Source organism: Protopterus annectens, chromosome 8.part0 (genome assembly GCF_019279795.1).
Source record: "Protopterus annectens isolate FY-2018-M chromosome 8.part0, PAN1.0, whole genome shotgun sequence".
Classification (NCBI taxonomy): Eukaryota; Metazoa; Chordata; order Ceratodontiformes; family Protopteridae; genus Protopterus; species Protopterus annectens.
Window position 1 is genome coordinate 1,265,135,109 of NC_056741.1, and position 23,062 is coordinate 1,265,158,170.

Here is a 23,062-nt window from a genome sequence, read left to right on the forward strand (position 1 = left end):
TCTCTGGCTGACAAGGTTTGCAGATGATTGCAAGTTGGGAGCTATTATTAACTCCCCTAGTGATGTTGACATCCTAGAGAATGGCCTCACTGTGACCAATGACTGGTGTCAGGACCATGGCCTTAAGCTCAATGCCAAAAATTTGTTATCTCCTTTGGGAAAAACCTGGTTACCGTGAATTACCACGTAGTCCACTGAATACGGAAGACACTATAAGAGATCTGGGAAGACAGGCTGACAGCAACCTCTCTTTTGATCACCACTTTGCCACTGTGGTCAGAAAGTCCTTCTATGTGACACATCTCATTACTAAGGGTTTTGCATCCAGGAAGAAAGGTCATGGTTTCCCTCTACTCTTCCTTCATTAGGCCAACCATCGAATACAATGCCCCATTTGGCATGTACCTCACTAGACACCTGTAACAACTGGAGAGGCCGCAAAAGTACCTCACAAAGAGGATCCTAGGCCTTAAACACTTGTCCTATATGAACAGACTCAAAAAAACTCCAACTATTCTGTCTCATATCGCCTACTTAGATGCAATCTCTGCTTGACTTACAAAGCCATGTCTGATCCATCTCTGTTAGAAATGCTACATCTAAAGAAATCCCAATCCCTCCGCACCACACACTCCAGAGACCTCAACCTCATTACCATAATTAACAGAACATGCTGGAGGGACAGGTTCATAACCCAGAGACTGCCCATACTATGGAACAGACTTCTCATACATATCAAGCAGAGCACCTCGCTGACCCTCTTCAAGAGAAATCTTGATGAGTGGATGGGAAACAGAAAATTCACCCCGGGGATAACACCAGTGGCTCTACTCGACAAAGACACTGGGAACTAAGGTCGGGTGGCACTATGCCAGGGTAGTCCTATGGCTAGGCTTGTAAAGGCCCAAGAGCCATTAGCCTAGTACATACCTATGAACCTATTAAGGAATATCTCCAAGAGGGTGGTATTAAAGCTTTTGGCTGAATTTCAAATAGAGTTTTATGGAAGAGGGATAGTATCTTTGAAAGAAAAAGTTTATATCTTTCCATAATTATGCCATCCATACCTGGAGCTTTATTATTTTTACCCTCTTTTATTGTATCTGTAATTTTTTTGTATGATATGGGTGCTTGCAGATCTAGTTTTAATTTTTCTGATTTTTTTTTATATTAGAACATTTTTCATCTAGATTTCATTGATCGATATGTATATTTTCTTTTAGGAAATGTTCCATATAGTGATTTCTATAGGCATCAAGAATGTAACCTATATCCGAGACATTTTTCCCTTTCTTTTCATGGAAGATACTTTTAATGTTATTAGCTTTTGGTTGTATTTTAATTCTTGTGGATAAATTATGTAGACATTTGGGAGAAGTGGCCAAGGTATCAATTTTTAGTTTTTCTAAAGCTAAACTAGTTTTATGTGTTAGAATGTCGTTGTATTTATTGTTGAATACTTCTACTTTCTTTTTCATCTACAAATGATTTTGATTTTTTTCAGCTTTTACTGACAAAAGTTTGGATTGAAGATCTAATAATTCAGAATCCCATTCTCTGATTTTTTTTTTTATACCAAGTTAGGGTTTTACCATATATGTAAGCTTTTAATGAGTGCCATATCATTATTTTATTTATCTCTGTGGTGTAATCAATATCTAAGATGAACTGTAATTCAGACAACCAGAATTTGACCTCTAATTTTAGTTATATATGCTGGAATTCTGGAGTTAATGATTAATGGTTTGTACCCATTTGAAGTTTTAGTATCAATGAATTGTGGTCTGAAAAGGGGCAGGGAGTGATTGAGAAATTAATGATTTTTGAGTGCAAGTCATGGACAGCAAATATATTATCTATTCTAGTTTGGGTACCAAATCTGTGATCTTGATGGGAAAACAACAAAGATATACCTTCTTTAAATTTGAAAGTATCCACAAGATGAAATGATTCTATCCACTTGTTTAAAGCTTTTGATACAGCAAATGTATGCAGCGGCCTTTTATTTGTAGTTTCAGAAATATCAAATATACAGTTAAAATCTCCTCCTAATATTAAGTTGCCTTGATAATTATTGGAAATGAAATCCAAGTGTTTTTCTTTTAACAGTTCCTGTTCCAATGCCTGGGAACCAGTATAGACTGGCTAGGGTCCATATTATGTTATATTTAACTATTATTAATGCCATAAGACCTTTTTTATCTGCATACTTATAAATGATTTATGGGTTAATCACATTTGTTTTCCATAAAATTGTTACCCCTTTTGTCTGTCTTATAAGTGGACTGCGCCAATATAATATATTCCTTAGGATTCCATTTTTAATTGTCGTTTGTTTTGAAATGGGTTTCTTGAAGGAAGACAATTTGTGCTTTGTTCAGTTTTAAATATTTCAGTAGATTTGATCTCTTGCTAGATAAAGTTAAATCCATCTTAGGTTATTTAGACTATGTATTTTTTGTTTTATTGTGACTATTAAACATTTTCCTCTGATAACTTTAAAGTATATGTTTGAGCTTTTAAAGAAAATTATCCGTTTTATACTTTGAGTGTTTACCAATAAAGTAATGTTTGGGTCAGGCATACTAAAAATGTTTTTGTGAAATAAATGTAAATTAATAAATATTAACAAAACTAAGATAAACACTAGCCATGGAACGAAAATCACACTTATACCTTGACAATCCAGAACATCTGATCTCTATAAATTATCATATGGAGAATATTTGTAATAGGAATAAGCAATATTTGTATTATTTTAAACAGATATAGTACTACTGCAGATTAGACAGAATTCTAATACAGTATGAATGTCTACTTATTGTATAAACAATTAATATTTCCATGAAAGATTGATGACAAGCAATTCAATCACAGTAAAGTAGGATGAATCATATATAAAACCTCACTAAAAGATTATAGCACACAGTTATTTAACATATTCACCCTTATTGATGAAGGCTTTCAAAACTTACTACTTAATATAAATAGATGGTAATAATATTTATACCTAATGTTTATAATGCAATGTATTTTACTGGATATATAAGAAGTTATATTTCATTGTTTGCCAGCATTTAAGCAATCACTTTGTTGCTAAATTATTTAAAGCATCAAGTTTGTTTTGTGAACACTGATGAAAGTTAGTACAGTTTAATTATCACTGCATCCCTCTTCCCCCCATTTCCTACACATAAGGATTTTTATATCTGTCATTTCTTATTATAAAATGAGTGAAATTATAGATTAAGAACAACAGATTCACTTATTGTGATTAATTATTACAAGTTCCCTTTCCATATTCATAAATTGCCATTTTATGGCATATACTGAACGTTTTTAGATTTAAATGGCAAAATTGTAGGTTGTATAATCAGCAAAGGTTAAATGGAGTGATTATTGTCAATTTAATACTATTTGTTCAGAATGTGACTGTTACATTCTGTGACATTCCTAGTTCAGGCTTCTACTGTTTCCCTTGAACAATTTTGTCAGTTTGATGTCATGTATAAAACATTAGTTACCTTGGTAACAGCTTAAGTATTATATATGGTCAGGATGGGGTACAAAACCACAATTCAAGTTAAAGCAATTTTATGACTTTCACATTTACTTATATGAGAAAATCATCATGCTTCCCCTTGATGTTCAATATAGCGAATGTCATTTATGACAAGTCAAAACAGTAGTGTTATTATACACAAGCCCATGTTATTAAACTGAGTGTCTATTGTCAATTTAATACTATTTGTTCAGAATATGACTATTACATTCTGTGACACTTCAAGTTCAGGCTTCTATGGTTTCTCTTGAACAACTGTCAGTTTGATGTCATGTGTAAAACATTAGTTACCTTGGTAACCGCTTAAGTATTATATATGGTCAAGATGGGTTATAAAAACTGCAATTAAAGTTAAAGCAATTACATGACTTGTTATGCATATTTACGGGTTCATATTAAAATACCGAATGCTGAAAACAGCGGTGTTTCATCGACACATATTCAGCGAAAGCTGAAAATGTCGAAACCACAGAACAGCGATTTCTTTCCTAGGGAAAGAAATTGCTGTTACAACCCGCCCCCCCCAAAAAAAAATATTAAACACTTCCAAACACAAACACACATACCCTAACCCTAACTATACCCCCCCAAAAAACAGTAAACAACTAAATACACATATGCACGTAACCCAACCATACATCTACTGAAAAAAAAACAGTAAACATTTTAAAACATATGCACTTACCTCAACCCGCACCCTAACCCCAAGGTAACTCTCTCATATTTACCTAAACAGTTCCAAGCACATACACAATTACCTTAACCCTAATTCTACCCCCCCAAAACAAAAGTAAACAGCTGAAAACACATACACACATAACTCAATCATACATCTAATGCAAAATAAAAAACAGTAAACACTTTCATACATATACACTTACCTTAACCCGCACCCTAACCTTAAGGTCAGTAACTGTTGCACAATCACGCTCGGGAGCTATACCGGACAAGGGACCACAATACACTTCAGAATATGGCAAAGCAACAAAGCGGTCAAGCGACTTCTTTCCCAGGGAAAGAACTCGCTGAACAGCCACTTCGCTGTTTTGCCTGTTCTCCCCACGTGTCGACAAACACGCATTCGACAAAATGCGTTTTCGTCATTCTAATAGGAACTCATACTTACTTATATAAGAAAATCATGCTTCCCCTTGATGTTCAGTGTAGTGTATGCCATTTATGACAAGTTAAGACAGTAGTGCCCATGTTATTAAATCCTGTCGTTAATATCTAAATTCAGCAGACTGCTTCATCTTATATGACGATTATATATTTTATGTCTAGATTTACTAAAATCATACATTACACAACTATTCTGTGTTTTTTTTTTTTTTTAGCTGTTGCTTAGTTATTTGAGAGACCACAAGCTGTAATGCTTATTCTTAGCTCCTTCCAAGCATGTTTATACAGTCCATAGACTTTAAATTATGAGACCCTTCTAGTTTCTTATTTGTTACAAGTATATTTCCATCCTTACATACACAAATATCAGTACTTCAAGCATGGGCAACAATGCCCATCCAGTTTTGCCAGAATACCATTCGCTAGTTCATGTGGTGTGGTTCCAGGCTGTTCTTAAAATATCCAAACCAATATTTGTCCTGCTGCATTTTACCAGCCTGTTCCATGCAGTGGCCACTCTGCAAGTGAACTACTCAACACACCTTCCATTCCCGCAGATATTTCCACAAAGGAAATCTGATGACCCTGTAACACTTCCCGGCAACCCCAAACACCCATAGAATCAGCTATCCCCATATGCCCAACATGTCTGAGCAAGCTCTCCTCCCACACCACTGCAAAGGGTACTGCACAAAACCAAGTACTCTTAGTCTTTCACAAGTTCTTAATGTGTTTGGACCAAAATACATTTTAAATATAAAATTGCGCTTTTTTTTAATCAAGAAACAACTTAATGAGCTAAAAGAAGTGTTGGGAAACCATCAATATGGGTACATGTGGTTTAAAACAGCCCTTTTATCATATAATTTTTGTTTTTTTAAACCAAAAACTTCATTGCCGAGAATCATCTTGGAGGCTCCTCAGAGCCGTTAAGCATTATTGTCATTCTGTCTCTGTTACCATAGCAACCTGGGACCATCTGTTTCTGTTAGTGGGTCTATGTACTGCATACCAGAGGCTCACGACGCACCTGAAGCAAAGCTTCACTTCACTGCAACTTCAAGCCTAAATTCCCTCCCTTTCAGCGAAGCAGCTGCCAGGAAAAGAACGGAGAGCAAACAGATTAAAAAAAAAAAAAAAACTCCCAACAAGCTGCCACAACATGAGAACACATTCTTCCAGCCTTCCCACTTCTCACTCAGTAGATGTATAAACAAACTATTCTCTCAAAATATCTCAAATCACAGATTTATCCACCCTCTTCCCCTGGATCCAGGCTAAAACCCCAAATGTCTCTTCCTAATACAAAAGCATCAGAAAACCTTGATTACAAGTCACAACACACAGCTTCCTAGAAACAAAAACGGCAACATACAAGAGCTGCCAGACACAGCTGCATCCACACACACCATGTCAGGCTTAATCAAACAGCACTCAAAGCTATGATATCTGCCATAACTGCTATTAACTATGTTTAGACAGAATAATGACATTTGTACTAGCTGCCAGACATGGCTGCATCCACGCACACCATATCAGGATTGATCAGAGAGCACTCGTAACTGTGACACCTGTCATAATTGATATTAACTATATTTAGACAGAATAATGACATTTATACTAAGAGCTTGCTACTATTATTTAGCCAGGATATACATGACATTTCTAAAGCATACTTTAACTGAAGAAGGCATTAGTCTCCATGACGGCCTTTTTTTCAAAACACTCTACTGTTACTGCTATTATATGATGTTGGTTTGTTACATTTGAGACTGAACTCTGATGAATGGCACCGTGATGAATTAATTACTAATTATTATAAGTAAAATCAATGAAAATTGAACAAGGTAAGTATTCATTGAATTCAAGTAGGGGAATAGAAACTTCTATGTTTGTATAATATGTTGCTTTGTTTGGCTTATATATAATGTAAATAGTAACTCATCTTGACCTACCTTTGTTTTTCAAGAATTATTGGACTCTGATCATTCTCAATAAATCATTACTGTTTCTCAGCTGTTTAAGAAACCCTCCTTTTTGCTTTCAAATAAGATCAGATGACAAGTGATGTATCATATCAGTTGATACTTTGAGAGATGTAGTTATAAGAGTTATTTTTTGGGACAGCTATCTTGGAATCAGTTTTTTGTTTCTTTTTTCAAGCATCAGTCCAAGGATTTGTTTATTTTATTCTTTTAAGAGTAGGGGCCATCCATTCCATTTCCTCTGGGATGGACACTATGTTGTTGTTTTTGATGAATATAGTAGCTTCTTCTAAGTCATTAAAGTTTCTCATCTCATTGACAAAAAGTATTTTTATCTTGGCTGGAAAGGCCAGCTGTGCTTTAATGTTGTTTTGTTTCAACAGTTTTATTATTAGCCAGACTTTTTTCCTTTGTTCTAGTATTCTGGAAGAATAATCACTGTCAAACCTTATCAGGCTTTGATTGTATTTTAAGGGTGATTTTCTCCAAGCAGATTTTAATATTAGTTCCTTGTCCAGAAATGAAAGAAATTGTATAACTATGGATCTAGGTGGAGTATTTGTTGAGTAAGAAGCAGGTTTTCTCAGTGCTCTATGCACCCTTTCAATTCCAAATGAAAGTCCCTCTTTCAAGTCTAAAAATTCAGAAATCTAGGTTGAGTGAAATAATGTCTTCTCCTTCAGGGTTTTCAGGCAGACCAAAGATCTTTATGTTGTTTCTCCTTTCCCTGTTTTCTAAGTCATATATTTTGTTAAGCAGCCATGTATTCTGTTCAAGCAGAAATTCTTTTTGGAATTCTTCCTTTTTGAGTCTCCCTTCAATATAATTTAGGGAAGTCTCTATATTTGTTATTTTTGTATGGTGTTGCTGTAATAATTCCTTAAGAGTATCAGTCTGTTTCTGAGAATTTAATTTGAGGTTTTCTGAGTCATTTTTAAAGCCATCCATCTTCAAAGATAGTTCCTATAAGGTAGATGTCATCAACTGCAGTTCTTTTTTCAAAGCAGCATCTGGATGATAATTCCTTGAGTTGTTCATATTCAGTGACTCCATATATCTCTAAGTTACTTGACAGGAAAATGTTAGTATATTTCCACTAAAACTGATATTTATGTAGTTTAGTAGCTTATCTATAGATTTCTGAAGTTTTAAACTTGAAAATAATAACATTTTCCTATATTAATATACTAGTTTATGGAACTCTCAAAATTAACTGCTCTCAGTTGGCCATCTAGGCTCAACCAACCACAAATATATATATATATATTTTAACAAAGGAAGATAATACAGTATTCCAGGTCTGGCTTATGTGGCCAGAGCTGTGAGAGCTTCTACATGGGTAAAACCATGAAAAAACTTTTGCAGTGAATAAACAAACACAGATTGGCTATAAAAATAAATACAAGGGAAATGTTTTTAGCAAACAGAGTGATAACTATAGCAATTTCAATAAATGTGTATTTTTGTTGTAGAGTATTAGATTCTGACAAAATAGGTGGAGAGCACAACAATGAGTGAGAAATCAGGGAAGTCAGATGGCAGCTTTTATTAGCTGTGGGAAAAAGCACTGGGTTTAAATGAAGCAATCAATATAAAATGCTTACTAAAAAGATGGTCTTGCTAGATATTACTGTACCATTACCGAGTTATCATTTTTAGAAATATGGTTTAATTTATGTTACAAAATTGTGATATGAAAAAAATGTTTAATGATTTTAAAAAATTAACATTAACAAGTAATACTTAGAGAGCTTGACCAGCTGACAAATATCATGTGATGATTAATGCTTTCAAGTGGAATTTTCTTGAAGGAAGGTTTTTGCTCATTAAAAAATGAAAACACTAAACCACTTAATTGTTCCATTTTGTGAGCATGGTTTTGATTTGTTAATCAGATTAACATGTCACTTCATCCTGTAAATAAGAAAACTGCTCACAAACAAGAGTCTTTTGCTTCACATTTCAATAATTCCGTATTAATGCTATCAACTGTTCTTTCAGACATATTTCACTTTGGCTTAAGCATACTGGCCCCAATTAAACATCACCATGAGTCAAGTGTAAGATGAAATTAATGCACATTTAAACAAGGCAAATTGAACTTCAACATACAAATCATAGAAATGTTTCGTAATTTTCAAATAAATCTCTTCCTGTGTTATATCCTTGTCAGTGGGGGGCAGTATACTTGGCTCCTATATTACTCCATAGTTTTACATCTTCAAGGGTAAGATTCCAGGTAATATTACAGCAGATTTTCAAATATAAGAAAAAAAAAGCCATTTCTTCTGTGGAAGCATAAAAATGATGATGTTTAACCCTCCAGTTAACTAATGTTAAACATCTATGGAGCCAATGAGCTATGTCTAAAACTCTGCCACATACAAACATCTTAACTTACTTGTACAGAAGTCAACCAAAGAGAATGCAAAAAGAAAAACTCACCTTTGTGGCTCATTCAAAAAAAGAGTACAGCTCAATCAAACATTTTTCTTCTTCAGCTGGGACATTACCAACATTTACCTAGTCATATCATGGTACATTCACTTCAATTTTCTTCAAACTACCAGAGTCCATGTCAAACTTTGCATGTTGTCTAACCATTCTGTACCAGGTGACACAGCTGCAAAGAGGGTAATCTTCTCTGCTTAACTACTGTTTCCTCCATCCCATTCATCTTCTACTTCTCTAAATACAGCAATACATTTTAATTCAACTGAATCTTTTTTCCATTTGCTCCATGTTAACCATGTCGCTCTCACTGGTATCTCTCTAGTTTTCTAAAATGCCTCATCAGGTTTGTCAAATACCAACACTTTAGCATTGCAAAATACCTTCAATATTGCAAGGAATAACAACTTGCTTTTCAGTCCTTTATGTTAATGCTCCATTACTGCACCCATAAATCAAGAATGGAACCAGCACAGTGGTGTTGAGGGATACAACACTGACTAAGGACCAGACTATCCATGCTTGATTAGCTCCCTGGTGTCTGATGTGCTGGTAGAGGAGGATGAACACGTCTCATCATGGGGGTGAGGGTGTACACTTGTATGCACCTTGATTTCTAACACAGGTCAAAGATGTGCAAGTGGGTGTTAGCATCAGCAAGGCAGAACACTGGCTAAATTACTGTGAGAGTGGCATGATACAGCAGATGCCCAATATGCCCATTGCACATATACGTATAAGGGCTGGGTCCTTAGGCCAAACCAAAACAATCTTCCTTAGCAGAAGTATGACACTGCCCAAGTGTGTTTTAACCTTCTCTCTGGCCCTGAACATAGCAAGGAGGAAGTCCAGGGGGAAGTTTGGCGCACCCGGTGGAGGAGTACAGGCTCCTGAGAGCAGCTAACAGCTGTGGGGAAATAAAAAAAAATTAAACAGAGTTCCTCTAAATCGTATCTGAATAGTCCTATTTGATAAAAAAAAATCACTCTCCCTGCCACCACCAGTTTCTCATCTGGTTGCCATGGCTTTCTCAATGCTTGCTCTTTTTCATTCATTTAAAAATAGAAAAAGAAAATCAAAACTTGAATCAATGCTTGTCTGGACTTTCCATACAGGACTTCCCTTTTATGCACTGGGAAAAACTTTCCTCAATTAACACCCAAGGAATCTTAAGTGAAAACAGTCCATTCCACCTTTTTTCCTCTCAAAAGTTCACATTTTTGGTTTTGTCTAAAATGTCATAGACTTACACACTTAGATTTCATTTCTGTGCTTTGTCTTCATATCCAGAGAAATGGAACTAAATTCAATCAAGCTGCTTTAGTGCCCTTGCTGCCCCTTCTTGGATCTCTGCCATTACTGCTTAACTGGCTCCATTCACCACCTCTTGGGCTTGCAGATATGTGGTACCTAATAGTGGCAACTTCAAGCTTTATCACATAAACATCAAAAAAATTCCACAGAATGATACATACTGCCTCATGTAGTTACCTCACCAACATTCAGTCAAAATGCCTTTCTAGATTCTCTGGGCAGCACACACTAACAATGGTTAGTGATTTGATTGAAGACACTTAAACATACTCCTCAAAATGTTCCACTTTCACTACACAATCCATATCCCTCCACCAATAAAGCTTTTGATAATTGTATCCTTCTATTTACTAAAAAAACTCATCAAATTAACTATTCCCAATACTCACATGGAGCATCCCAAGAAAGAGTCCAATCTCAAGCTGCACCATGCACATGTGCCCCTCACCTTCCAGAGGTTTCCTGACAGCTACTCATTGTACTGCTGCACAAGCCTGCCATTTTCACTTTCATTACTTCCACTGACAGCTTTCCAGGAGTCCATTACTCAACTTGAAGAGCAAATACTTATCAAGGAATTCTATCTTTGGTGCAAAGGGCTACAAAATGCAATTAAAAGAGAACGCTTTTCAAAAGCAAACAAAAACAAAACAGAACTAGGTCAAATACAATAAGTACCACTTTTGTTTTTCATCTACTCTGACTTCTCAAATTAGTTCTTTAATCATCTTCTCAAGACATCTCACTTCAAATTATGTTCTAGTACGAACAGTGCAACAATGTACACACTATCTTACAAGTCGGAACACTAACTGAAGTGAAATTCATAGTGCAAATAACTACTAACAAACACTGCAAGGTTTCACAATATAATCTTGCTTTTAATTATAACTTGCAATGTCCAAAGTACTCCATACACACACACACACAAAAATCCAGTAAAGATGTCATGAAGGCCTGACATTGGCTGTAAGTATTCTTTCCACAGCATCAAGCCTCTGGTTTCTGCTGCAAACCATGCAGACATACTGAAATGTTCTAGTAAAAGAATCTTACTTACTTTGTGCATTTCCCCTCTAGCAGGAAAAATCCATGCAGACAGCTCTCACATTTCTCTCCAAAGCTGTTATTCTGACAATTCACACAAACTGCTGTATCCTCTGCAGGCCCTTCTGACACCCAGTGTGGTATCTAAGTAAACATAAGAATGCATTTTTGAATTAGACTTTGACACTTTTCCTAACCATTACCTAACAATCAAGCAAAGACACAAGAGGTAGCCAATATCTCTGTTCTCATTTAAAAAATCACTTAATGCGTACAGAAGATCTCTTTCATGTAACAAAATGCAAAGCAATATTAAATCGTAAGTATCTGCTGAATTTCAGCAAAAGAAATGTGATAATGCTAAAGGACAACTGCTTCTTATCCTGATTTCAGTGCAACAACAAAACATCAGTGGTTTAATCAAAAACTGAAAATAACTTACCATGAGGGGGTCAAGTGGAAAGTGTATGGGATCTCTCTTAGCCTTTTCATATTCATCTCGAGTAATACAAATATCACTGTTGCCTTTACAGAAATCCCGACATGGCTTACAGGTTCCACCATTTAATGCTGACCCAACAAAGAGTGGTTTACACTTTTCACAATGCAATCCCTATGGACACAGAGACAATAAATCAATTTTAAAGCTGATCAGACAGTTGTGAAATTTCTAGCAGTACATGTCTCCCCTCTGCATGCAGGCTACTGGCCACCTGAGGTGTCAGCCACTGCCAAAGAAACATTGACTACGTACTTAGACTGCACAGAGAAGATCAGAAATCTACTTTTTTCCAAAGCTGTGGCCATCATGTAATACACTTCAGTGACTTGCTAACATAAAAAAATAATGTCTGGATCTCCACCTCATGGTACAACCTTCAAATTAGCAACATGTTCACTAGGTCAAGCTCTGCCACCACTTGCATAAACAGAGTCCATACAGATGTCTCTGTCAAGAAATGTATGTGTTTGAACACATAAGCATGTACCAGGATATGTCACAGTACATATGAAACATATGAGAAGTAAAGACAACAATAAAACCTATAAAAATTCAAACAGCTGTTCCTAATTTTGCACAATGATGGACATGCAAGGCTTTTTAGACTGTACAATCAGTATCAAACTAATACAAAAAGCAGTAACCTGACAAAAAGGTGGGATAGAGGAAGGAATTCATACTGAACAAATTATGGGAAATGCTTTACACAACTATTACACAACCTCCATTTTTGTCTTTCTAGCAAAACCTCAAAATGGGGAAACAGAAAACAGCACGCCATGCCCACCCAGGTAAGAGAATGAAGCAGGAGGTACCAGCTATATTTCAGACAGCAGCTGTGGAAAAAAAATCATCTAGCTTTAATAAGACTATTTGGCAATATCTTATCAAAGAATGGAAAGAAAACTAAGCTGCAAGCCTCACTTCACTCTCCTGTGGAAATCCCATTGAAAAAGACCCCAGAGGAAGCTATTCATCTGGTGCAGTAAGCTCTTACCAGCCCTTTGACAAGCTGCTGGATGTAAAAAAACAATGCATTTGGTAAGTCAATAAGAAATGGGTTCTTCCCTTACAGGAAAAAGCAATTTGTTAGGACCAGAGAGTATAAGTAAGGATGCAGTCAATGTATTGCCATCCATTTCTTTGCTGAAAGATCAACAAAATTAATTTCCCTTTTTGCCACTGTTATGCAACCCCAATGTATGCATACACAAGTCGGGAATATGAGGAATTTCTACCCTGCAAAAAAAAGTTGTTTACAAGGATTGCCAAAAGATGTTTCTGCACAACTTATTTGATCTATCCGTAGCTGAAGAAACTATCAGCAGATTGACACAAATCCGTAAGTAAATGATCAGACCGCCTGATGCCTTTAGTCAATAAATTACCGCCAAAGCTGACTTTATGGTCCATTAAATGCAAAAATCCTTTCTAATTGTTTTCAGGATGACACAGACGAAAGGACAGTTCAGTTCAATATGAGGTGTGCCCCCTGGCATAATGGAAGGACTGGAAGACAATGTTACTTTACCTTATAAAGACTATGTAGGGTGAAGAATAGACCAAGGTTTGCAACTCTGAAAACCTAGCCAATTACCCCAATTAACTGCTAGTATCAGAATTGTTTTTAAAGATAAGAATTTCAAGAGAACCACAAAGTTCATAGGAGTGTACTAGGCTAATGCCCCTGGGGCCTTTAGAAGCCTAACCATAGGATTACCATGGCATAGTGCCACCTGACCTTAGCTCCCAGTGCCTCTGTCGAGTAGAGCCATTGGAATTATCCCCAGGGTGAATTTTCTGTTTCCCATCCAGTCATCAAGTTTTCTCCTGAAGAGGGTCAGCGAGGTGCTCTGCTTGACATGTATGGGAAGTCTGTTCCATAGCATGGGCAGTCTCTGGGTTATGAACCTGTCCCTCCAGCATGTTCTATTAATTGTGGTAATGAGGTTGAGGTCTCTGGAGTGTGTGGTGCGGAGGGATTGGGATTTCATTAGAAGTAGCATTTCTAACAGAGCTGGGTCAGACACGGCTTTGTAAGTCAAGCAGAGATCGCCTCTAAGTAGGCGATATGAGACAGACAATAGCTGGAGTTTTTTGAGTCTGTCCATATAGGACAAGTGTTTAAGGCCTAGGATCCTCTTTGTGAGGTACTTTTGCAGCCTCTCCAGTTGTTGCAGGTGTCTAGTGAGGTACATGCCAAAGTGGGCATTGTACTCTATTTATTGGCCTAATGAGGGAAGAGTAGAGGGAGACAATGACCTCTTTCTTTCTGGATGCAAAACCCTTAATAATGAAAGGTGCCACATAGAAGGACTTTCTGACCACAGTGGCAATGTGGTGATCAAAAGAGAGGTTGCTGTCAACCTAGGTTCCCAGATCTCTTATAATGCCTTCTGTGTTCAGTGGACTACCATCAATGTGGTAATTCATGGGAACTGGGTTTTTCCCAAAGGAGATGACAACACATTTTTTGGCAATGAGCTTAAGGCCATGGTTCTGACACCAGTCGTTGGTCACAGTGAGGCCATTCTGTAGGATGTCAGCATCACTTGGGGAGTTAATAATAGCTCCCAACTTGCAATCGTCTGCGAACTTTGTCAGCCAGAGTCCCTTCATGTTGGCCTGGACTTCAGAGAAGTAGCTACCAAACAGGGGAGGACCCAGGACCGAACTCTGATGGACTCCACGCATGACTAATCGGTTGTTTGACTTGAAGTCAGCTACTTTCACACTGTGGGTTCTGAGAGCCAGTTTGTAACCCACCTAATGATATAGGGGTTGAAACCATGCTTAGTGAGTCTTTCTACGATTCCTGAGTGGGGAATGGTATCAAAAGCCTTGGCCAGATCAAGATAGGCTGTATGAACCACCTTGCCTTCATCCACAGCTCTGGTGACTGACTCAAAGAAGTCAACCAAGTTGAGCAGGCATGATCTACCCTTCATAAAACCAAACTATGTGGGATCCAGAGTTTGGAGATTCCCTATATCCTTATTTATTAGGTCCATGATGATGCATTCCATAGCTTTGCATATCAGACTTATCAGGCTAATGGGGCAATAGTTCCCAGAGTCTGTAGTCGCTCCTCCTTTGTGGAGAGGGATGAATGTAGCAGTGTGCTATTTGGCAGGGACAAAGCCTGAGATGAGGCTGTGATTGAGCAGGGCACACAGGTGAGGTGCCAGTTCACTCTGTACTTCATGTAGAACACAGCCAAGGATATTGTCACATCCCACAGAATTTGTATTCTTGGCCTTGGACAGTACTGTTTTAACCTGTGCAGCAGTAATACTGGGTGCCTGGCAGTCTATTGGTATTTGTGATTGCTCCTTTGGGGGCGGGGGAAGGTAAAGTTGGCAATGAATCTGTCGGCCAGTATACTAGCAATATCTGTTGGCTCGGTATAGGAGGTACCATTGTGCAGTAGCTCAGAGCAAATCTGGGTATTGAAATGGAGATTCTTTACATAACTATAGAAGGCCTTGTGGTTGTCTTTACTATCTGCTGCAATTCTGTTTTCATACCTAGCTTTCGAGGATTTGATGAGGGATCTCAACTTTTTGTTGAGGCTGATAAGAGTTTTTCCAGTCTTGGGACTTTACCTTATTCCGCATCAGTTTCCTCCTCCTGTTGTAGAGTTTGTTTATGGCAGGGGACCACCAGATTAGCTTCCTTTTTTGGAGGAGAGTGTCTTGGTTCTATTGGGTATGGCGAGATCCATCTATTTGTGTAAGTGTTTGTACAGTGCAATGGGGTATGATTCTGCGGTCACGCAATTATTCTCCATTTGCATGGATGCCGTGAAGTTAGCCACCTCTGTTTTTAGGAGCCCAAAGTTAGCTTTGGAGAAGTTTTTCATGGTTGTTACCCTTGCTGGTGGGATGGATGTAGATTTCCAAGGTGATTAGTTTGTGGTCAGATCTAACCAGGGAGGAGCTGACTATTGGTGTAGAGCAACAGTCGCCATGTTAGTAAAGACCAGGTCAAGGATGTTGCTACCTCTAGTGGGGGGTCAAATGGAGGTTTCAGCCAGCTTTTATAATACAAAATTCAGATCAAATGGAGAAATAACCAGGCTCCTAGAAGGTCTGATGTGTAACATTCTTTTAAGGAGTATGACAAAGTTAAAGTAGACCTAAATTAAGCAAATGGGAATTGTAATCAAGCATCTGCAAAAGGGAGATGTTTTTTCTTGACACCAAAATCAAAACCTTTGCATTTAGACAAAGTACAGTTTTGTACCTACCATAAATGTAGATGTCCGATAGGTATGCATCTGCAGTCCTAACATATGGGTTGTCCTGCCTCAGGCAGCCCTTCGGTCGGCCGGATTCCAAAGTCTGGGTCTGGCCTCGGCTGATGTCGCACTTCACCCGATGTCATAGCTGCTGTTTATTGGGTATAAAGGCATCAGCCGACGCCATTTTCCTCAGTGTTTCTTGCCCCAGATGCCAGGTGCCCTCTAGGAAGGCTAAATTTGGATAAATGCAAATAATTCCAAACAGTAGAGAGCAAACAATATAAAAAATATATATATATATATATATATATATATATATATATATATATATATTTACAAACAAATACACCATAATAGATTCCCCCAGCTAGCTAAAAGAGGGGTAAATACCCTAGGAATACCACAGAGGGGAAGGAGGGTGGGTAATCCTGACTGCAGATGCATACCTACTGGACATCTACATTTATGGTAGGTACAAAACTGTACTATGTCCTTCAAGGATGCATCTGCAGTCCTAACATATGGGTAGAATACCATAGCCAAACTGGGGGAGGAGGCACTAAGATAAAGATGGTGTAGTTAAGATCCCTTGCAAAACAGCAGTTGCAAAACCTGCTCGGGATCTAGAGTATAAGGGAAGATTATAATGCTTGGCAAATGTATGCACGGAGCTCCAAGTAGCAGCTTCTAAAATGTCTTTGGTAGCCACTCCTCGTAGGAAAGCTGTAGTGGTGGCTGTAGCTCTTGTGGAATGAGGTCTGATATTTTCAGGAGTTGTCTTTCCATGAAAAGAGTAGCAAAATCAAATGCAATTTCCTATCCATTTTGAGATTGTCTGTTTTGAAATTGCTTTTCCTTGCATTCCTGTTGCATATGCTACCAGAAGCTGGTCAGTTTTTCTGCTGGTCTTAGTTCTGTCCAGATAGTAGCGTAATTGTCTGTGCACATCCAAGGTATGTAGCAGTCTTTCCCCCCTGTTCTGTGGGTTGGGGAAGAATGTAGGTAAATGAATCGCTTGGTTCAAAGATACTCTGGAGACCACTTTTGGCATAAAGGTAGGGTTAGTTCTCAGAGAGACCCTGTCCTGATGGAAGATAAGGAAGGGTTGTACTGCCATTAATGCCTGTAACTCAGATACCCTTCTTGCTGAAGTGATTGCTAGCAGGAAAGCAGTTTTCCAAGACAAGAACTGTAATTCTGCTGTTGCTGCTGGTTCAAAAGGGGGAAGTGTTAACTTTTCCAGCACAAAGTTGAGATCCCATGTAGGTAAAGGTGGTTTCCTTGGAGGTTTTACATTTTTGATTCCTCTCAAGAACTGCCTGAGTAGAGGATGAGAGAAGACAGGAGGATCCATGTTGTATTCTGCTGAAATTGCTGATGCATGAATCTTAATGGAGGAGTAAGACAGGCCATTGTGGAACAGTTCTGCTAAATATTCCAGGATGTGTGCTATGTTTGCCAATGAGACATTTTCTCCCTTTGCTATACTCCAAATGAGGTATCTTTTCCACTTGGCTGAATAAGTCTTCCTTGTGGAGGGTCTGCGTGCCTCCAGGATAATGTCCTTAACCCTCTGAGATAAACCTGGGTTATTTTGTTTTATGCAATATTCCAAGCAGCTAGCTGCAGTGTTTTCAAGTTTGGATGTAGGATCTTGTAGTTGTCCTGTGTTAGAAGTAAGGGACATAGAGGTAGAGGCCATGCGTGTGTCAGAGACATGCTTCTCAGTAGCGGGTACCAATGTTGCCTCGGCCAGTCTGGAGCTATCAGGATTACCCTTGGCTGATCTTCTCTGATCTTCAGTAGAACTTTGTACATCGAGGGAAGAGGTGGAAATGCATATGCTGTCAGGTTTTTCCAGCTGAAGGAAAGGGAGTCCACCCTCCAAGCAAGTGGGTGGTATGCTCTTGTGCAGAATTTCTTCAATTGGTGGTTGTGTGGGGAGGCGAACAGGTCTGTCTCTGGTAGTCCCCATTTCTTTGTTATGGCTTTGAAGATATCTGGATGCAGCATCCATTCGTGAGCATCCGTGGTAGTTCTGCTTAAGGTGTCTGCTAGAGAATTTTCTTTTCCTGGTACAAATCTGGCCTGAAGTTGAATGTTGAGATTCAGTGCCACATTCCACAGGTCCATTGCCATCCGGCATAGAGGATATGAATGTGTACCTCCCTGTTTGTTGATGTACCACATGACTGTGGTATTGTCCGTCCTTATCAGCAGATGATCCTGTTGAAGGAGTGGTCTGAATGCCTGGATCGCATGTTTCACTGCCAGCATCTCCTTTAGATTTATGTGTAGATTCAGCTGGTCTTGGGTCCATAGGCCTTGTATACACTTGTCCACCATGTGTGCCCCCCATCCTAGGTCTGAGGCGTCCGTGGTGATGGTCTGGCTTGGATGAGGTTTGTGGAAAGGCAAGCCTCTGTTCAACTGACAGGCCTGAGCCCACCACAGGAATTCTTGCTTCAGGCATGGAATTATTGGAATCTGGGCTTCTAGACTGTGCTTGTGTTGAGACCATACATTCCTTAGGTACCACTGTAGCTTTCTCATATGCAGCCTGGCATGTGGAACCAATATTATGCAGGATGCCATGTAGCCCAGGGCTTGCAGGACTTTCCTTGCAGTAAGCCGAGTTTGTGTTGTTAATGTCATGAAGTAGACTGGTAGTTGCTTTTGTTTTTCTTCTGTGAGAAATGCCATCTGAGTTGATGTATCCAGTTCTGCACCCAAGAATGTTATCCTTTGGGATGGTACTAGTCTTGACTTTTGCATGTTGACTGTGTATCCCAAGGCTTGCAACAGTTGTATGACATTTTCCAAATCTTTTGTTAATTTTGCCTTGTTGTCCGCTTGTATTAGGCAGTCATCCAGGTAAGGGTAAATTTGAATTCCCTGAAGCCTGCAATGAGCAATTACTGATGCCAGGCATTTCGTGAATACTCTGGGTGCAGTAGATAAGCCAAATGGCAATGCTGAGAATTGATAATGATCTGATCCTACAAGAAATCTGAGGTGCCTTCTGCAATCTGGTCGTATAGGGACGTGCAGGTATGCCTCCTTGAGATCTAGAGTCACCAGCCAAGACTCCTTGCCCAGCATGGGAAGAAGCTGCTGGAGGGTCAGCATTTTGAATTTTGGAACAATGAGGTATGTGTTGAGTGCGGACAAGTCTAGAATAGGTCTCCATTGATTTTCTTTTCTTGGTACAAGGAAAAGCCTGGAGTAAAATCCTTGGCCTTGTTCCATAGGTGGTACCTCTTCTATAGCTCTCATCCTTAGTAAGTTGTTGATTTGTCTTAGAGCGTCTGTTTTTTGGCTTGGTGGTAGGTTTGGCATTCCTCTCTTTTTTGGTAGAGTGTGGAAGTGAAACCTGTAGCCCTTGTCTATTGTTTGTAAAGTCCATTTGTCTCCTGTAATGTAATGCCAGTTGTCGGAAAATAAGGCTAGCTTTCCGCCCAAGGGTGCTTCCAGTTGTTCCCTGGTAGGCGGAACTAGAGCCAAGTCATTGTGTCTGCCCTGTGGTAGTGGTTGTAGTTGGATCTGTGGCAGTACTTCTCTGGTTGGTAGGTTGCCACTGACGTCCCCTGTAGGCACCCCTAGATTGACCTCTGCCTCTGGGGCATCTATTTCTGCCTCTCTGCGCTCTGGAGTTGTCTGGAAAGGACCAATTCTTCGAAGGCCAATTTCTGCTAAACCTCGGAGGTTGGACCTGTAAGAAATCCTTGACTGTTTGGACAGATTTTGCTTTTTCTTCCACCTTCTTTAGAACCTCCTGTGCAGGGGAGCCAAACAAACTTTGTTTCTCCATGGGAGCATCTAGGAGTTTTGACTTAACATGATCTGGTAAGGATTGTTCTTTTAACCAGGCATGCCTTTGAATCACTGTTCCAGTCATAGCTGATCTAAAGGAAGCCTCCAGTGCATCATAGCCACATTTTAAGAAATGGTTACTGACCTGCTGAGAGTTATGTACCAAATCCTGAAGAGACTTGCGGTCTAAAGGTTCAGGAGAAGACAGTTTTTTATTTAACTGGTCTAACAAAATTCCTGGTACTGAATCATGTGAAATTGACAGTTCAAGGCCCTGGCCGAAAGAGTAGCAGAAGTATAAACCTTTTACCCCATCTCTCTAATGCTCTAGATTCCCTTTCAGAGGGAAGAGGGTTTTTGGCAGAGGCAGCTGCCACACCTTTAGGGCCCTGTGAAATGGTTTCAGGGTCTGCAACAGGAGCCTTATACAAATGGTAATGAGTGTCCGGGACCCTGTAATATCTGTCTGGCTTGGCAGGGGCCGGAGGAAGAGAATCAGGGCAGTACAGGCATCATTATATGCATCATCAACAACTGTTAGTACTGGCGGAATGGCTAAAGGCCTATGCTGTGGTAAGTGTAAAAAGGTCCTTAGCCTTTTCCTTGAATCTGAAAAATCCTGGCCCTGCCATTGGAAGTGTTCCCTCATAGCATGCAAGGTTTCCCCAAAGGAAAATTCTTCAGGAGGAGAAGCAGAAGGAATGGAGTCTTCTGCATCAGAATCCTCATAAGGAGAATATGGGCCTTCGTGAGGGTCTGAAATGTCTGAGTCATCCGAGGAATAATCTGTAGAGACAAGTTCAGGGGGTTCAGTCCTAGGCCTCTTGTCTGGAGGGGGCTGAGAGGCCCTGTCTGGGTGAGGTTGGGATCCCTGATCAAAGAAATGAGATCCTCAGCCAGGCTGAGTATTTGGGAACTAGAGGTAGGCCTATGTGAAGGAGTTTTAGCAGGTAAGGCCTTAGAAGATTTAGCTGCTTTAGCCCTGGCAAAAGCCTTGATAGACATAGAAGCAGGGGGTCTAGCAGCCCCACGTGCAGGGGTAGATATGTCTAAAGGAATAGTATCTGACAAATCCTGGGTGCCTGCTTCTGTAGCAGTAAATTCAGTAGTAGATTCAGCCATGCTCTGTGAGGCCTCGGCTATCGGAGGCATGCTTTCGGCCGAAGGAAGAACCGGGGGCTCGGTTTCAGCCGAAACCGAGACACTCGCGGTTGGCCTAACCATGGTTTCAGCTGAAACCGCGGACCGCGAATGTCGGTCCTTTTCCTTGTGCTTTTTAGCTAATTGAGTAGTCGGAGTCTCCGACGGCATTTTGTATGCAAAAGCGGGACCAAAAAACTCCTCTGCAAACTCCGACCGACGTCTAAGTGTCCGTCGGTTGAAGGAAGCACAGGCTAGACAAGCTGATACGTCGTGGTCTGGGCCTAAGCAAGGAAGGCAGTAAGAGTGGAAATCCTTATGAGGTATTTGTTTCCCACAAGTTAAACAATTATTTACTTTGTCTGACATCGGCTGAGGCAAGAAAGAGTCCCCAACGGGTACTTAGCTTTAGAAGTCTTCGGTAGTAGAAATCTCTGGATCTGACCGACCGGCACTTGCGAACAGCTTCTGCTTCGGGCACCGCGCGGCAAGAAAGACTGAGGAAAATGGCGTCGGCTGATGCCTTTATACCCAATAAACAGCAGCTATGATGTCGGGTGAAGTGCGACATCAGCCGAGGCCAGACCCAGCCTTTGGAATCCGGCCGACCGAAGGGCTTCCTGAGGCAGGACAACCCATATGTTAGGACTGCAGATGCATCCTTGAAGGACATCTAAGACTTCCTGGCATTGTATGCTTGTAGGTTCTTGAAGCAACTGACTACTTCTGAAGAAAGCACCACATGGCATGAGAGCATATGAAGACTGAGAGAATCAAGTTAAGTGAAATATTGTAGACTGCTCATTGAAGAGCCTCCATGACAGGCAAGGAAGTGGGCTGCATTTCCAGGAAACTGAGAACCACGTACGTCTTTGGCAAAACAGAGACTACTGATTTACAGGAGGCTTTTCTTTTTTTCATTTAGAGCAATTCTTTGAATGAGCTTATTTGCAGGAAATGCAAACAAACTTACCTTCCCAGTTTCTGCTTTCATCTGAAACTTTGTAAGTTGTGTACTGTCACAATAATGAGAGATTCATCTCAGGGAATCCCCCACATGGACATAAATAGGAAACGCACATTTCAGGAAATCTGATGACAGCTGTGTTCCAAATGTATTGTGTGACTTAACTGGCCTACTAGGGTGTTACACACATTGACAGCTGTACTGCTGTCGGTTAGATAATGAAGCATACAGCCAACTCCCTCAGCTACATGCCATTCTGCACAAGTGGCAAGAATGCATTCTGCCTTATATGACACATTGTCTATCCTGGGGTGTTCTCTAGGTAGTGGTAATCACTGAATGTTTTGAATTAAAGGTGCATCTCCTAAATCACTTTCAAATGTATATGCAGCTTCATCTGGAAAAGGGATCAAAGACCCTAACCGTCCAACTGTGAAAGTGAACCTGCCCACCTGGTGTCTAGCACATCTGCCATTAGATTCTGAGCAGAAGAAAGGATAGCAAAGTGTTTACCTGCAATGCCTTGAATAAAGACAGTATAACTGGAGTTTCCTTCTCCAATGAATCCTTCAAGTGATTTTACAAATTTATTTGGTAATGCTGAAACTTAAAATCCACCTAAACAATGCAAGGCATCTGAAATCACTGCGTCAGATCACAGACACAAGACAGTCAATGTTCCAGCACTCATGCATAAAACAATTATCTTTATTTTATTTTTTTATTTTTACTTATTTAATTTTTCATTTCTATTTGTTGAATGGGATAGTTTGGCTGATCTAGCAACTCCTTTTCAACATATTCTTGGGGAGAAAAGCTTCACAGTAACAATCATATTTATGGTGTTGCATTATTTTTTTTTTTACAGTTATCCAAAATTAAAAAAACAACAACATATTTACAAAGTACATACGAG

At 39.4% G+C, this 23,062-nt stretch overlaps 1 protein-coding gene across 1 annotated transcript in view; it reads right to left on the reverse strand.

Moving 5' to 3' along the window:
- The window catches only part of MEGF8 (multiple EGF like domains 8), a 1,779,602-nt gene that overhangs the window by 88,446 nt on the left and 1,668,094 nt on the right, over positions 1-23,062 (reverse strand). The window contains exons 37-38 of the mRNA XM_044079419.1: positions 11,924-12,094; positions 11,495-11,625 (exon numbers count right to left, since the gene is read on the reverse strand). Coding sequence (XP_043935354.1) covers positions 11,495-11,625; positions 11,924-12,094 — 302 coding nt within the window. The remainder of the gene's footprint in view (positions 1-11,494; positions 11,626-11,923; positions 12,095-23,062) is intronic.